The sequence below is a fragment of the Amia ocellicauda genome, chromosome 15, assembly GCF_036373705.1.
Source record: "Amia ocellicauda isolate fAmiCal2 chromosome 15, fAmiCal2.hap1, whole genome shotgun sequence".
NCBI classification, from domain to species: domain Eukaryota; kingdom Metazoa; phylum Chordata; class Actinopteri; order Amiiformes; family Amiidae; genus Amia; species Amia ocellicauda.
In genome coordinates this window covers 13930241-13946062 of record NC_089864.1, presented here as the reverse complement: position 1 = coordinate 13946062, position 15822 = coordinate 13930241, and the positions used below count along the sequence as shown (strand labels likewise).

Sequence of the window (15822 nt, the reverse complement as noted above, 5' to 3'; positions counted from 1 at the left end):
AATCGTTTTATGGTAAATAATAAATTAAGAGCTGTTATGCTGCAGCATTATTTTTAAAGGGCATTCAATTACATGTGAGACAAAAGTAGAAAACAGTTTGGGGTTGCAAAATTGGAGCTATACTACTACTACTACTACTACTACTAATAATAATAATAATAATAATAATAATAATAATATGCATATCACACAAGAGACATTTCCATTTTTAAAACAAAGCCAAAGTTCAACTATTTTATTATTACGTTGCACAACCGAGTCCTCCACTATCCCACAATGCCAGCTGAGCGATACAGTGATCCTCCGCGGTGCTGTGCTTCGGCGAGGGAGGCTGCTTTCTCTGTGTGGGTCTCGACAGGCGGGTAGTGCACTGTAAGTAACAGAAGTAAAGAGCCTTCAGTCATTGGCAAATGCATTACATGTTTCTAGAGCTTTTCTGTTTTGCTCTTTGCACTGCAGTGGATAGACCTCGGATTTGCATTTGTTAAATAAGACATGCATGCAAACTGTTGTTAGAAAGTAGCGAGCAATGCAATGCAATGCCAGTGTGAGGCGACTCTGAGACTTGCTGTCTTTTATTTAATATACGGGTCTTTTATAAAGCTCTGAGAGGTTCAAATACAATTTTACACCGTCTTGTTGAGAGGTTATGATAGAAATGGTCTCCGACTATAATAATGAATTGACAACCAAACCTAGTTAAGGACTTGTGTTAGAGAGCTACATTGAATGACATTTGAAAAAGGCGTCTGTTACACTTGTTCAACCAAACATGAAACAGTCCTTGGTTGGGGTTTTGTGCACCCTTTTTTAATTCTGCTACGTTTCCTGCTTCAAGACTATGAGTGTTACTGTGGATTCTCCCTACATTTACTCACACAAGTGTTTAAGATTAGGGTATAGTAAAGGGAGGACAAGTTGTGATGAAAACTGGCTGTTGCCTGACTGCATGGTCCTGACCCATTTGGGATGTCAAGGTTTTCCAGGCAGTTTGCATTTCAGTGCAATGGCAATTCTCATTTCTGGCCTCCCATGTCTTGTAGCAGGACAGCGGCGAGATGGCAGAGATATCCCAGATGATCGACAGTGAGGTGTTCCTGGCCTTCACCAGCTATGCTACCATTGTGATCCTGAAGATGTTGCTCATGGGACCCATAACCGCTTACTTCCGTTTCTCAAGAAAGGTAAACATTTACAAATCACTTACTGTTTTCTCCTTTTATATATTCTTTCTTTTAATAATATAAATGCACAAATATCAATCAAAGGGAAACTATCAAAAAATGTAAGTATTTTATCCTATATTGTGAACAGTATGTACTTTATTTGTATTGAAATGTACTTTTTAACAGTAAGTTATACATTTAAAAAACTTTCCTGCAAAGGAGACATTTCCTATTCATTGTTGAGTTGGGTGGGAAAATACTCTCAACAGACCCTGGTTAAGAAGGCTGTAATGCAGGAGACATAAGCGCTGGGATTTAACTCCAAAAAGCTCTAGACCATGCTGTCCCCACGCCCTTTAAAGTGACTTCACATTGGATTTTCAAGTTTTTATGTCCTCTACTTGTACTTAATCTATCTGAACTTTGCTATGCCATTATGGATAAATGGCATTGTTTAATGAACAGACACAGTGGCCATGTTATTATCTACAAAAACTGTGAGTTATCACTTAAGGACACACTAAGTGGAAAGTCCATGGTTAACTGTGTTTGCGTTTTTATGAATCTACATATCTCTCAATTAATAATCTATAGATTTTAGACGTACAGTGCTGAGTTTGGGTGATTGTATATTTTGAAGGAAAATGAGACATCACAATATTATTATTATTATTATTGGTAAGAAGTTAACAGTAAAGCACCAGTGAACATAATGACGTGAGTAGAGTTTATATATTTCTTCCTGCTGTCATTCCGATATCCAAGAAGTTATGACAGAACAGATTTTGAAACCCTGAAAGAGCGTACATGCTGGCTTTTGAAATCCACCACTATTTGTCGAAACTTGTTTAAATCACAGAGAATAGATGACTGGAAAAGTGCTAGACATCTGCAATATAGCAACATGTACAGATTCACAAAATCATCATTTTAGAAATCGTGCTTCTGCCCCTTTAAGTTAAAATACTTTGCAGCACACTAATCTTTATTTAATTCTGCTTGGAATGTATATAATCTTATACAAAGTTAATTTCTGTTAATTTTGGACATGTTACACATAAGAAAAATGATGTGCTACGTCTGTTTATGCCTGATGGTACGTCGGTGTCCCATGACAAATTGTTTGGGATACACTTGTCTAACTTCTAATAATGTTGCAGTGGAAATGTTTTCTCATCTCCTTCATCCACATTGTCTTTATCTAGGTTTTTGCTAACCCTGAAGACGTTTCTCTCAAAAGCAAGAAATTGGAGGACCAAAAGAAGATGCTCCGCATAGATCCGGATGTTGAACGCGTTAGGAGGTATCAGTAGTCCTGCTGTGGGTTTTCCAGATGCTGTATGTTTTTCCTGAGTGATTCACCTTGTGGTGAAGATTAAGCTCCCTGTGAAATTCTCGCACCACTGTTCAGGAGCTTGTCATTGAACTGTATGGAATAAAAAGCTTCCACAATTAATATTATCAGAAAAGGAACAATCTCAGATTCTTAAAATTTAAATCCTGTTTTTTTTTAATGTACAAACACTTACTGTAATTATATAATCTTAAAGTGTGCACTTTCATCACTGAGCGGGAAACCATAATCTCTCTTATTTTAGGAACATACATATCGTTACACTTTCAATTGCTCTCTGTCATTTGAGGCAGAGATGTCCAAATCCTATTTGTTCTCCTATCATGTTGCAATAACGTATAATGTAATAATGTATTTCACCCCAGATGAAGCAGGGTGGAATTTGGTCCCCATTGTGACATAGTCATTTTATTTTCTATTTTTGTTGCAAAATTCTCTCCTGAAATGTCTCTCCAAATCTTTCCCGAATTTAACCATTTAAAATCCTGCAATTGATTGAACCTCTGTTTCTGGTTCCCATTTAGATGCCACCTGAATGACATGGAGAGCATTTTGCCCTTTGTGCTCATCGGACTATTGTACGCCCTGACCGGTCCGGACCTCCGCACTGCCCTGCTCCATTTCCGTATCTTTGTTGGTTCCAGGTTCTTCCATACTATTGCCTATTTGACCCCCCTGCCCCAGCCTAGCAGGGCATTGGCTTGGGTGGTTGGCATGGGGGCCACAATTTCCATGGCATACAGGATCCTTAGCACAGGATTGTACCTGTGAGCAGCAACACTGTGAACACAGCACCCCACGGCTGGGCATGAGAGCTCCGCTCAGCCACCTGCTTTCCTAGTGATTTTTTGTTTTTTTTAGCTCCAGCACTCGCAGTATTCCCTTCACGAATCAGGGGCGACTCGTTCTGCACTTTAAGGCATCATGAGCTCCTGTGCATTAGTGAGGCCGATGTCAGGCAGTAAAATGTAGCTGTTGGATTCTTCACTGAACTGCCATTTTCGAAACTTTAAGCCATATGGGTCGACAACAGAAGTGTCCACGACTTTTGTGGTGTGTAAACCTAAGAAATTTAAAGCAAATTAATGTGTTTTCTATTATGAATACAAGCAAAGTGGAGCCCAGTGTTCAAACACTTTTTAATAAAGTTTTCTACATTCACATTTCAAATGTTGATTTTTATTTTGCAGCATTTTACAGGTAGAATACGATCCCTCTGTGCATATTTGTGTTGTTGGGTTTGGGTTCTTCAATAATCCCCATGTTTAATTATGCTTAAATCTACAGAATGCCTTTAAGGTATGGCCTATCTTGTGTGTCAAGCATCAATGATTATCAGTCATGTATTTGATCATTTGCAGAAGCATCACTTGAGTATAAGATCAGCAGTTGGAAGATGATAATCAATCCTTGGATTTCAGCTACAGTTTTTGGGAGTTCCAGGCCCTTGCAACTCTGTGTGTAACAATGTGCTTCTTGTTTTCCGTGCATTTTCTCTTAATTCATGCATACACTAATGCATACATATACATAATCTAATCTTTAATATACTGTTCCAGCAGTTTGATTTAATATTAATTTACGGGATTTGGAGCATGATTTCTCAGTTGACGAAGTGACTGAAAAGTGGAAATAGAATAGGTTTCAAATACCTCTATCAAAGAATTGGGAATTGCTTAAAGACATTCTGAATGATATAACCTCAGTAGATCCTACTTACATCTTACTAGATTTGGAAATTAGTGTAAACCCTGTTTAACGTCTGAATATGGCATTACTTTCCCTTGTCACTGTTCTCGCAACTTCTGGTTTAGTGATACATGCGTTTTGTTCTGCTTTTGCTGTGATTAGAAATGATCCTGCTCTGAAGTACTTGGGAATTGAGCAATGGTTTGAATGCTTGCTTGCCAAAATGGTAATCCTTGCAAAGCTATTTTCATCATTAAGAAAACAACCACCGTGTTCTCTAAAGCTGAGATTTGACATTGTGTCCTGGTGGGACTATCACGGGACGTCTTTGTATCCAGCAGCCCTCTTGTGGTGAAATGCTGCAGCACAGTGTCAATGTCATAGTATTTTCTTCTGTATATCAGTCCCATAAAGCCACACGCAAGATTTTAGAATCAGCATTCCCCGTTATGATTGCCTTATCTCTTACATTTGTGACGAAAGTACATTTTTTCAGACTGAAGGTACTAACAAAATGCTGGTTAGAGGTCTTGTTGGTTTTTATTTTATTTCTTCTATAATGTCATAAATGAGAGTGGTGGTGTACTCTTGGAGCGATGGTCACAAAGGGATTCCCGAGAAGCTGGACGAATGCACAAGTTTGCAGGAAGTGACTCGTTTGGCAACATATTTATGATTCTTTAGAATCCCCATTAGAAAAACTTGTCTTGCTGCAGCACTAGACGTTTAAGTAAGAATGTACAAGTTTAGAAAAGCCCTGTGAATTGAGGTGGGGAATGCAACACATGATTCATTTAACAATTATTTTGCATTTTTACTCCTTTTCCTTGTTGGCTCACATTCTGATTCCTGGACAGTGGGGAACCGTGATGCATCTCACAGGTAGAAAAGATACAGGACAATGGGAAAAGAAAAATGGCAATCGGAGGAATGGGGGCTGAAATACTCAGGGCTCTTTTTTTTCTGTGCTTTATTTGACTGATTGATTGGGCTGTAACAGTTCTGCCCCTCAAAGTTAGGATAACAACTTTCAGGAAAAAAAAAATCTTTTTTTTTCTTAACATTCCTGATATGAAGTGTAATTCTTATGAAGAAATTCTCTTGGTCCTTATCTTTTTGTTGTTGTTGTTGTACTATGCCCACTAGGGGGAGACATTTGAAAAGCCAACTTAAATCCTTTCGTAGTGCTGAGGAAACTTATTAAAATGAAATTTTACATTATTATTGTTGTTGCTATACCTGTCCCATGGTTGAATAATTGTTCTATGCATGTGAAATTGATCTAGCACTCCAAATATCTATTTTGAGAAATGCTGGAGGGACTGTAAGTATGTAGGACAGAATCTGCTTTATACAAAGAAAGACATGGATCAAAATCAGGAGCTCAATATTTTAATGGTGAATGTTTGAATGAGCTAAACTGCTCTGGTGTTTAAGACAGGGGAGATACAATGTTCAGATTTGAAGGGGAAAAAAAGTGTTCTACAATATCTAGTAAAACAAATGTATTGTAGGACTTTAGGTGTATCTTGTCCTATAATAGATACCTTGAATGGTTTTGTCAGTAAATGCAAATGCATTCTCTTAAATGCATTTTATGGATTTGAGATTTGCTGCTCAACTCTGACAGCCATTTTGATGTGCATCACCAGCTTGGGCTTGTGTAAATGAAGTAATGGATACATTATTACTTTATGCAAATAGGGAAAGAAAACTTGATTTAAATCAGTCATTATTGCACTAATCTGTCACTAAGAACATTCCAGAAAATCCCCTAAATTAAACTGAGAGCACTACTTCTCCACATATCAGATAATGCACTAGACTTGGAGACACAATCTGTCAAATGCCTGTTTTACTTTTGTAGCTGTTGATGTCCCACTCATGCATATTCAGGGAGTTACTGACACCTACTGGTTATCTGTCTAACACCAGAATAAAAGACTGTTGTGTCTGAGATTATGGAGGACTTTTTATTGATAATCTGTGAAAACATTAAATACATGACTATAAAATATACAAATCAGTTACATGTTTATGGGGGTTAATATTTGGGATGCCACATGAAGTGACATTTTAGAGAATGGGATTGGATTTTATAAACAAAAACCTTGGTGTGTTACTTCAGCACAAGAGGCAGCTGATTGATGAAGCAGGGCATTGTCATCGTGTTTGCCGTCACTTCAGGTGCTTTGAATGAACTGTATTTGAATTCTTAGCAATGCATTTTGAGCTCATTTGTTCTTGGCTCGTGCGATTCAAGGGTATGCTATTTCTCAGTTAGTCAAGCATATGAAGGGAAGAGGAATGCCTAACCTTGTTCTTCTATCAGTTGTCCTCCACTTTCACACCATTGTTGGAGACGCAGGTTTAACCCCTTGAGCTTGCTTTTGTCTCCCCTGTGAAGATGGCTCCATGCCAGAGAAGGGAACAGCGTAGGGAGATGGCACTGTCTCAGGAGAGCTTGTCACTTGAATTGCATTGCACATCAAATACAAAACTCTAAACTCTGCTAGTTCTCTTTCCTACATTCCTTCATTGAATGGATTTTGCTTTCTATCTGTAGGCTGTTTCACGTTTTTTAACTTGGAGTGTCAAATTCCTAATTTTACATATTTACATCTTCTGCCTGCTTGAGTTACACTGCATTGATGTGTTTCTGAAATGGTTTCTACATCAGGAGAAAAAGTTTATGGATTTTGTTGCCACTTGGTGCATTTATTTTGCTTTGTAACACGACCTGCGGTAGAGTGTGGAGATGATGTGACCTTTGCGAGGTGTGTTGTACAGTATCCAAAGTGAATACAAACGCCTTGAGATAAAGCAACACTTCTCATTTTGGAAAGAACTGGCAGGAGTTTAGTGTAGGTGGAGAAAGTGATCCAAAGACCTCGGGAGGGATTTCAAGAGACCGAAGACTGCCATTGATGTCAAGGACAAGGTTTTTAATTTATTTAGTTACAATAATGCAGTATTTATATAAACCAGTATGAATTTCTTTGCACTTATGGCCTCAATTTGGGCTACCTTTGGGATATTCGGGCCCATTATGTCACTTAATCCTCCCTGCCAAGACATAACTTTGAGAGAACTGCTTAGTTACTCATCTGTAAGTTTTTTTTCTCTGTACCTTTGTGTGATTTAATGGAAATCATGTGCTGGATTCATATACCTACCTCCTAGTAGCCATGACAAGTGCCACAGTAAATCATTACGAAATGAGCTCCAGAATATATAACCTAAAAAGAAGAGAAAAACGGAGGAGAGTGATATTAATTTTGGGGTTTGGGATTGCCATAACAACTAACAACCAAACTAGTCCCTCCAACTGCAAGATTAATTATATATGCGCTGGTTCTTGAATCGCTGCATGGACAAGAGGGTATGGTGATTATGTATTAGCAGATCTTATTATGCTGTTTTTTTCAAAGCTGTTGAATACATTTTGCTTTATTAGGATAATTTAATGATAGATTTAGCACTCATGAAAAATAATGGAATCGGGGGCGGAACAGTTAACTGTGGACCAATGAGTTCTGATAGCTCCCGATGTGATGCATGTTGTGATACTGAGACTATGTATTGTTCCGTACGGCAAGATATCTATTATTCAAACCCATTCCTACTTCCAATATTATATTGTTAGCCTCGTTAACTGTACAAGAGCTTAATTAGGCAGAACTTCAAAGTCACAGTATCGACAGAGTCTGAGGTATGTCTCGCATTTATACTGTTTGATGGTTCACGGGTTTCAAAAATGAATGCACAGTTTACAGAGGTCCATCTAATGGCAAAGCCTGTAAATGATGAATTAGTTATATGATACTCTACCCAGTTTAATCTAAGTTTCCAAAAGAATTATCAGTTTTTTCCCCCCCACACGATCTTCATATTGTGCGAGACAATAGTGCTGCATGTGAAAGTCTCTTGAAACACCAACATGAAACATTTTTGAAAATAAAAATTCTCCTTTGAAAATATATCAAAGCATTCATTGTTTGGTCCTTTTCTCTTGGATTCTAGCTTTTGTTTTCAATGGGGCCTAAGTCTGCCCTATTGAAAAAGCTGCTGCATCTTTAAGAAAAAAAGTGAATATCCCTGTTGTACAGAATCCTTCATAAATGAAAGCAACTGTCAGTTTTGTGTCACTCGGTGCTTCTGTGATTGTGTAATAGAGTGGAAGTCAGTCAGTGCTCTACCCCCATGCCGTACCAGCTTCCTTTGCCATCGAACTCGGCTTCACGCTGCACTGTCTGCGGATGCTCAGAGACCCGGAGTAAAAGCTTTTTGCAGTTTATCTTTTAAGTATGAGACACCAGTTGCAGAGAGCAGTGCTTCAGCCCTCATTTGAACATCACCTACCTGCACAGTAATACAAATGGACCTAAACTAAATGACCACTCATTACATGTTTCAATTTCGGAAGCTTGGCTGGGGTCAGCAGATTGCTTATGCTGATCGCAATGATTTGAGCGCTGTGATTACCATAAGCAATTTAAATTTTATTGATTTAACCTTCTGGATGCTGTAATTGAACCTTGATGTTGGGCCTGTGGCTCTCCGAACTAAATTGTGCTTGCAGCCTGGGCTGCCTGGATTACTGAGGGGAAGGGAGGGGGAGGAAGAGGTGAATCGATAAGTAGTTTGTCATGGTAACAATAGAACTGTTCAATTAACATACAGTACTGGATGGGGAAACTTTATTTAGGCCTGGTGCTCATTTATTTTATTACTTTGTCAATTGGGATGTGTTGTAGAAGCTATGTAATATATTTTTGTATAACTAAGTAGACTAATAAAAAAACTCAAATATTATTAAAAGGTAAGTTCCAATAAAAAGTAAAAAATGCAGTTGCTAGCAAGTATTTGAGCTTTCCCCCTTAACATTTTCACATTGTAATTGAAGGAGAAAAGTCCCTTCAAGCATTATATCTGCTTTGCCTCATGTAACCAGTTAGACATTTGACATAAAGGGGGTCAGATTTTATTACTGTTTGTTTCTGTAGTCAGGGTAACAGGGCTAGGATGGTTAAAAGATCATACAGATTTGGCCTTTTTTTCAGATTTTAATGTTATAATTGAAAATGTAAAAAATGTATGTGATACAGCAGGTGCTGCTCAGTACTTATATATACAGAAAACAAACACAACACAGGTTTTTTCTGAAATATTCACATTTTGTATCCTAGTTCCTATAGAGAAGTCTGTGATCTTCATTTAATTTAACATGGATCTCAGGCGAAGATAACTTCTAATTAGTAGATGCTGAGCTCATGATGTTTTTTTGGTAGACTCTGCCAACTGGACTCCTAGAGCTGGCCAGAAAACAGTATTGGGGTTTTGAGCAGCAAGATGCTTATGTGTCAGTGTGCCCTCACTGTGAGTACAATAAAGAGGGTCTTCTACCATGTCATTGTTCAGTTTTATGACATACACCGCTCCCAGCCCCTCCAGCTGTGACCGGTCCATTCTTGTTTTGGTCTATAGATGCTGGAAATGCCAATATAATATTTTACCCACATTCTGGAAGTCAAAGAAGATGTTAGGATCCACAAAAATGGTTTTCCAATACTCAGTTTGAGACAAATACCCTCATAATTTGAAGGAGAATTTAATAAGATTGGAGATCATTAAAGAACAGTGACTATAAAGTTTAGATTGGGGTTAACTAAGTGCATGGACCTCTATTCGATGAAGGCGGTTTTGTAAGCATTATGTTTTGTTGAAAGCCAGGGTAAACTACAGGAAAGAAATGCCAGAAAGATTAAAAGAGTAGAGGCTGGTGGAGGATACGGTTCACTGGGCTTTGGAAATGTTTGTGGTAACGAGAGGGGCATTGGAGATTAAAACCCATTAAAAGGAACGAATTCCCAGTAATTACCCAGATTTTTGAATTTTATTTTTTTTGCAAATGTTGTGTCAGTAGGTCCCTTCCTTGCCTCCTATAGCCACTCGCAACATGGTTGATTGAGTCACTCCACTCAGCTCATTAGAAAGATAGACCGCGATCTGGCAGCATGCTACATTACATTAGCGTAGTGCCCTTCCGAAACAATTACTGCCTGACCCAACAGACCCAGAGTGATATCACAGAGCCATCTGCACACCTTTCAGACATGCATATTATACCAATTACGTCACTTGCACAACTTGTCTTCTCTGTGATGCAAAAGGAGACTACAGCAGGGAAGAGGAGGGCTGTGGAAAAACTGTGACTAAGATTAAGCTGGACACGATCGTCTTTGTTACGTAGAGTATTTAAAAAAAAAAGAAAAATAGTCAAAAACAGTCCAGTCTGCCAAAGCAATAGTGGAAGTTGTATTTGCATCCCTCAGTGTTAAACAATGCTCTTAATCAAGAAAAATATGAATAACATTACTTAGAGTCGTTGCAGTTACTATTCATGATGTTATTAAATGTCATAGAGATAGTGGTTATACTTCTGAAGCTTGTCAAAGTCTCCTTTTCATTCTTTTGAGATGATATGGGTGATAGCTGCAAGGGTTCATAGTTTTTTTCCATTTTAAAAATAATATGCAGATCAAATAAAACTACAGTCCATCCTTAAAGCCTCTGCTCAGAGCACAGGTTCAGCCCCATAGTCCAGACTTTTGATTCAAATCTAGGCTGTTGTAGCCAGCTGTGCTTGGAGTTTGGTGAGCTTGGAGTCAGGCAGGGTTTCCTCGGCTTTGCCACACAACGGCATCCCCTGTGGCTTGTCTGGCACCTGTGTGCCTCCTGTGTGATCAGTGAAAGCTGCATTGATCCTCCCTGCAGTGCTATAACTCTGGTGTTTGCACTGGGCACTCTTGGTGAGAAATGAACTGGATGGTTTCATGGAATTTCCGAGTATAAGTGTGTTTATGTCTCCCCTGTTGGTACAATAGTCGTAGCAATGAGCTGAGTTGGCTAACACTTGCTGATTCCATATGAGAGAGTATATAAGGAAAAATATTATTCTATTTTAAAAAAAGGACATTCCATTTGGCTCCACTGAAGCCCAAACACAATCCATTGCTAAAAATTGTCCTACTTAAGATAAGTGAAAAATCCTAATTCAGATTGTAAATGATTGATGCTGCAAGAAGCAAAGTTGGGAAATAAATGCTATGAAATCCTGTCTTGCACTTCACATTTGAAGTGATACATATCAGCTCATGTGTTAAAGGGGATATTTTGGATATACCAAATGCCTGTATAGTACTAGGTTTGATGGTACCCTGGGGAACAACATAATGCATCACAGAGACATGTGGACCCTGCATGTGTGTAATGAGTATCTACCCATTCTGCACATAAAGACCGGGACCACCAATAGAAAAAAGCCCATCTCTTGATTTCTAAAATAATATTGCAAGTAAATAAACATAATGTTTGAGTAGTATGCAATTAAACCTGGATAGTAGATTATACAATCAGCAAGATTCTTCAAATTGCAGAGACATGATGTGCAATAATATGAATTGAATATATTTGCCTCCATTACAGCAGACACTGCACATAGTAATGTATCTTATTGGTTATATTTCATATTACTTTTTCAATATATCCAACATATAATGCAATTACAATTGCATTTTTATTTTGTTTGTACACTAAATTATTGATGAGGCCAGATACCTATGAAAAATAAATATGACTGGGGTGAAAACCTGAAGCCGAGTAAAGACTTCCAGATAACCTGAAAGCCTTCTCCTATAAATCATGTAATGTCATTTTTTAATTAACTATGTGCAAAAATGTGTCTGAGGAACATTTTTTTCTCTAGTAGTTGAATCGGGAATATGTCCTTTACTCTTCTTTCTTTATCTTTGATTAGACGAGTATATTTTATGAAAATCATGGTTTTAAACCACGTCCCATTTTTTATTATATAAGATGAGTAGCACTAAAAATATAAATGTAAAAAAGAAAAAGAAAAACGTTAATAGCTACGTTATTGGTGATGAATTACTTTAATACATATTTCTCATTAAAGTATGCTTATCAATTATGTCTTTCAGAGTTCATTGGACGCTAGAGAAACCATCAAGATTCCAGTTAATTGAACCGCAGCTGCATCTTTAAATATAGTTTAAGAATTCAGTTTGGAAACCAGGAAAATACCAGCACTGATCTCCAAAAGAATAATTTTATTGGAAATAATTTTATTGGGACGTAAGATGACACAAGGCATTCAGCCTTCCCAAGCAAAACAGAGCTCGAGTAATTTAACCAAAGTTTAGCAAATGACAGATGATATTTATTATAATATTTTTTAGCAGGCACCCTTATCCAGGGTGACTTACAATTGTTACAATATATCATGTTATTTCGTAACATACAATGACCCATTTATACAGTGGGGTTTCTACTAGAGCAATCTAGGTACAGTACCTTGCTCAAGGGTACAGCAGCAACGTCCCCCACCTGGAATTAAACACACAACGTTCCCCTCAGGAATCTATTGTGCTAACCACTACACTACACTGTTGTCCTATGATACCCTTCATATTTAGTTGTTTTGTCACCACAGGATCAATGACATATACAGGAAGAACATGACATACTTCTATTTCATCAGAATTGTGAGCACAGCAAGAACAGAAAGCTGCCACATCCATGACATCACTGGCGCCATCATCCCTGCCTTTATTGTGGTTGCGATGTGTGCCGTTAAACTGGCGGAGAAAGAAAGGGGTGTCCTGCTGTTATATTAATAAGAAATTTACAACTTAATTTAAATGAAAACTTGAATTGAACCGCAACAGAACTAATAAAGGGAATATATATTACACCCAGCTACATATGGGAAGGACATATTGCCAGAGCATAGCTCACATATTTCATGACTCCTGTGGGTATACACAGCCGCAGATCAGGCAAAGCAATACAAGACCCTGTTGTGGGGGTTAAGGTAATGGAGAATTTATCGCCTGTTTAATTTTGGAAGTACCTAGTGGCTCAGGGTAAATAGCAAATGCTTCATCTCTCTCTCCCCCCCAGAGAATGTGTTTCAATAGGATTTTGGATATGGAATTTCATTCTTTCAAGTGACCGATGAATTTTATTCTGCACCTGTTATTCTGCAGTTGCTATTAAGAATAGTTTCCAGGGTATATTGGAATCCAGAGAGACACGGAGATGTACTGAGAGACCCCGGCCCTGCCTTATTTAAAGTGCATGATTGGTGGGATGCAACTGTATGCAGTGAATGAAACTCAATGTACCCAAACTCGAAAAACAAAGTAGTGTGGATGATCAAGTTTCAATTTCTGTTCACTGCCCAGATTTGAATCCATATTGAACTTTTTGGGATTTAAAGATTTGTGTTCAGAGTTTTGAGATGTCTGTCAACCCCAGTTCTTGTCTCACTAATATTTTAATTAATTACATTTTATTATTGATCCCCTGGAGACCTGTACTCCCATGGAAATGCTTTTGTCTTGTAGGGTAAACTTGAACCTGTGAGAAACAAGAAATTACAAACAGGACACCTTTAAGGCAGGATCACATTTTTATTCTGTGACTAATCTAGTTCTGTAGCTGTGTTTTGGTGAGACATGTATCCAAGGGGGTTTACAAGATTCCTTTTAGTTTTTTAATATACATCATCATGAAAGCCTCTGAAACTGATCTGATTGAACTAAATGACTAAGTGTACACAGACGTCTGCTAACTGTAAGGATGCTAGGCCTTTTAAGTGAAGAGGCACTGAAGTATGCTTTCAGATGTTTAATGTACATCTTTTATAATGAACATATATCCGAATTATGCATTGCCAACCGTTCCTTTATTGCATGTATAAAATCAATAACTTGGAATGAACTGGAGATGATTTAGGCTTGTTGCTGTTGTATATCTGCACCGCCGTTTGCATGCTTATGTTAGAAAAACAGGCATCTTGTAAGTCATAACCGTATTTTGTATTTGATCAGCTCTAGTCCCTCAGTGGCGCTGCTTCTTCTCCTTCATAAAAGTAATTCAGCAGCCAGGTATATTTCGATCATTTGAATCCTTTGGAAATAGCAAAGGGAATGTGTGAGCCTGTGGTGTGAAGTCTACATAGATTCTGGTTATGTTAAATAATTTCTGCATTAGCAGCAGATATCACTTTTGAATAATAAGTTGCTTGTTTTCCTCAGGACATTTGCTGTCTTTACAGCATTGCAGCTTGACGCGAGGGAGGACTAATTGTAGTATAGAGATGAATCCCCTGGTGTTTACATTTATTCATTTTGTTTTATCGACTCCTCGTGTCCCTGACGTGCTGATAATCATGTTTTATTTTACAGTTTCACAGATATGACAGAAAATATTGAAAGTGCGATAGACATCATGGCCACCTTGTCAATCCCTACTGAAGGATTCTGAAACTGTACTTTGACTAACTATATTATTACATCTTACCCTGTAAGCACATGATATAGAATATTGCAATGCACTTTTTTCTGTTTAAAAACACCTTATATATAGCCTAACACTACCAAAAACCCTCACATTATCTGAGGTAATCCTTTTGTGATTGCAACTGAAACACAGTCAGACTGGTCAGTGCTGAAAAAGCTGAATGTACTATTCAGAAGTCGTAAGGTGTGATAAAAGGATGCCGTGCGCTGCAGTGACTGTGTGGGAGCTCAATGACTGTGAAGTATGCCCACATTGGCATGCTCCAGCCTTCTCACACCTTCTCTACATAAGTCACTGGTGCTAAATGACGTGTCTGTTTTCACCTACTTTCTGTCACTGGTACGAGGCAATTTTTAAAGCCCTGCTCTCTACGCTGCATATTAAGAAGCCAGCTCTACGATATTTGACCACAGCACAGGTATGCCATTTAATAATGGGGATGTAAAATATTGAAGCATAACTCCTTTTTAATGACTGCATTCTCTGATAGAGTACAATTTACCCTGAACACTTCTGCCACGGCAGGTACTCATGAGGACCAGTGTTGGCCAGATAAGTCTGTACATGCCCCCAGTGTCTTGATTGGGTATCTGTAGTGTCTGTTTGGTGTGACACTCTGTGGGGTGTCGGCCTCACATACCTCCCCTCTGACTACATCCTTTACTGTGTCACATACCCTACACTTTAGTGCCTTTTGTTATTCCCAGATTTCCTTCGCTAGGTTTAAGAGGTCTCAGAGCTTTACAACAGCTTGTAAGGTGAAAATCCTGTAGAAGTCTGGGGTACTTTTCTGATGGCGTTCATGATGTAAGGCAATACCATCCCAATCATTTTCATCTTTTTCCACTGTTTTCCATAACATTGCCTTCAGTGTCTGATTAAAGGGCTCCACTAAGTTGCCTGATTAATTCCTCCATACTGGTGTATATATTTTGTCTGCTGGCTCACAGAGTCCTATCCACGTTCTCCACCAACTGTGACACACTGTGGGGTGTCGAATGTTGTTTCCCAGGATTTAGGTTGTGAGCTGCGGACTTTTGGGGATGGAACATTGGGTTTGATGGCTTTAAAAAGGTAAGCCAAAAAATAAAGCTTAGCCCTAGTTCAGAGCCATAGTTGTTGTCCAGTCCAGGTTCGTTCAGTATCAGGTCCTAGTACAAATGTGGGTTGGTTTGCCAGTAAATCACTCCAAATGCACAACTCTCTCTCGCCCTCCTGCACCTT

General features: G+C 38.4%; 1 protein-coding gene across 2 annotated transcripts; it reads left to right on the top strand.

The window, feature by feature from the left end:
• Positions 1 to 259: 259 nt before the first annotated feature.
• Positions 260 to 3690, top strand: LOC136771648 (microsomal glutathione S-transferase 1). 2 transcript variants are annotated; one of them, XM_066724078.1, is made up of 4 exons: positions 260 to 372; positions 1044 to 1184; positions 2372 to 2469; positions 3045 to 3690. In XM_066724078.1, exons 2-4 carry the CDS (start codon positions 1059 to 1061, stop codon positions 3289 to 3291), a joined length of 471 nt encoding a protein of 156 aa, XP_066580175.1. In that variant the 5' UTR covers positions 260 to 372; positions 1044 to 1058; the 3' UTR covers positions 3292 to 3690. The 2 variants fall into 2 exon arrangements, with proteins under 2 accessions (XP_066580175.1, XP_066580176.1); XM_066724079.1 differs by having other exon boundaries at positions 272 to 372; positions 1047 to 1184.
• The last annotated feature ends 12132 nt before the right edge of the window (positions 3691 to 15822 follow it).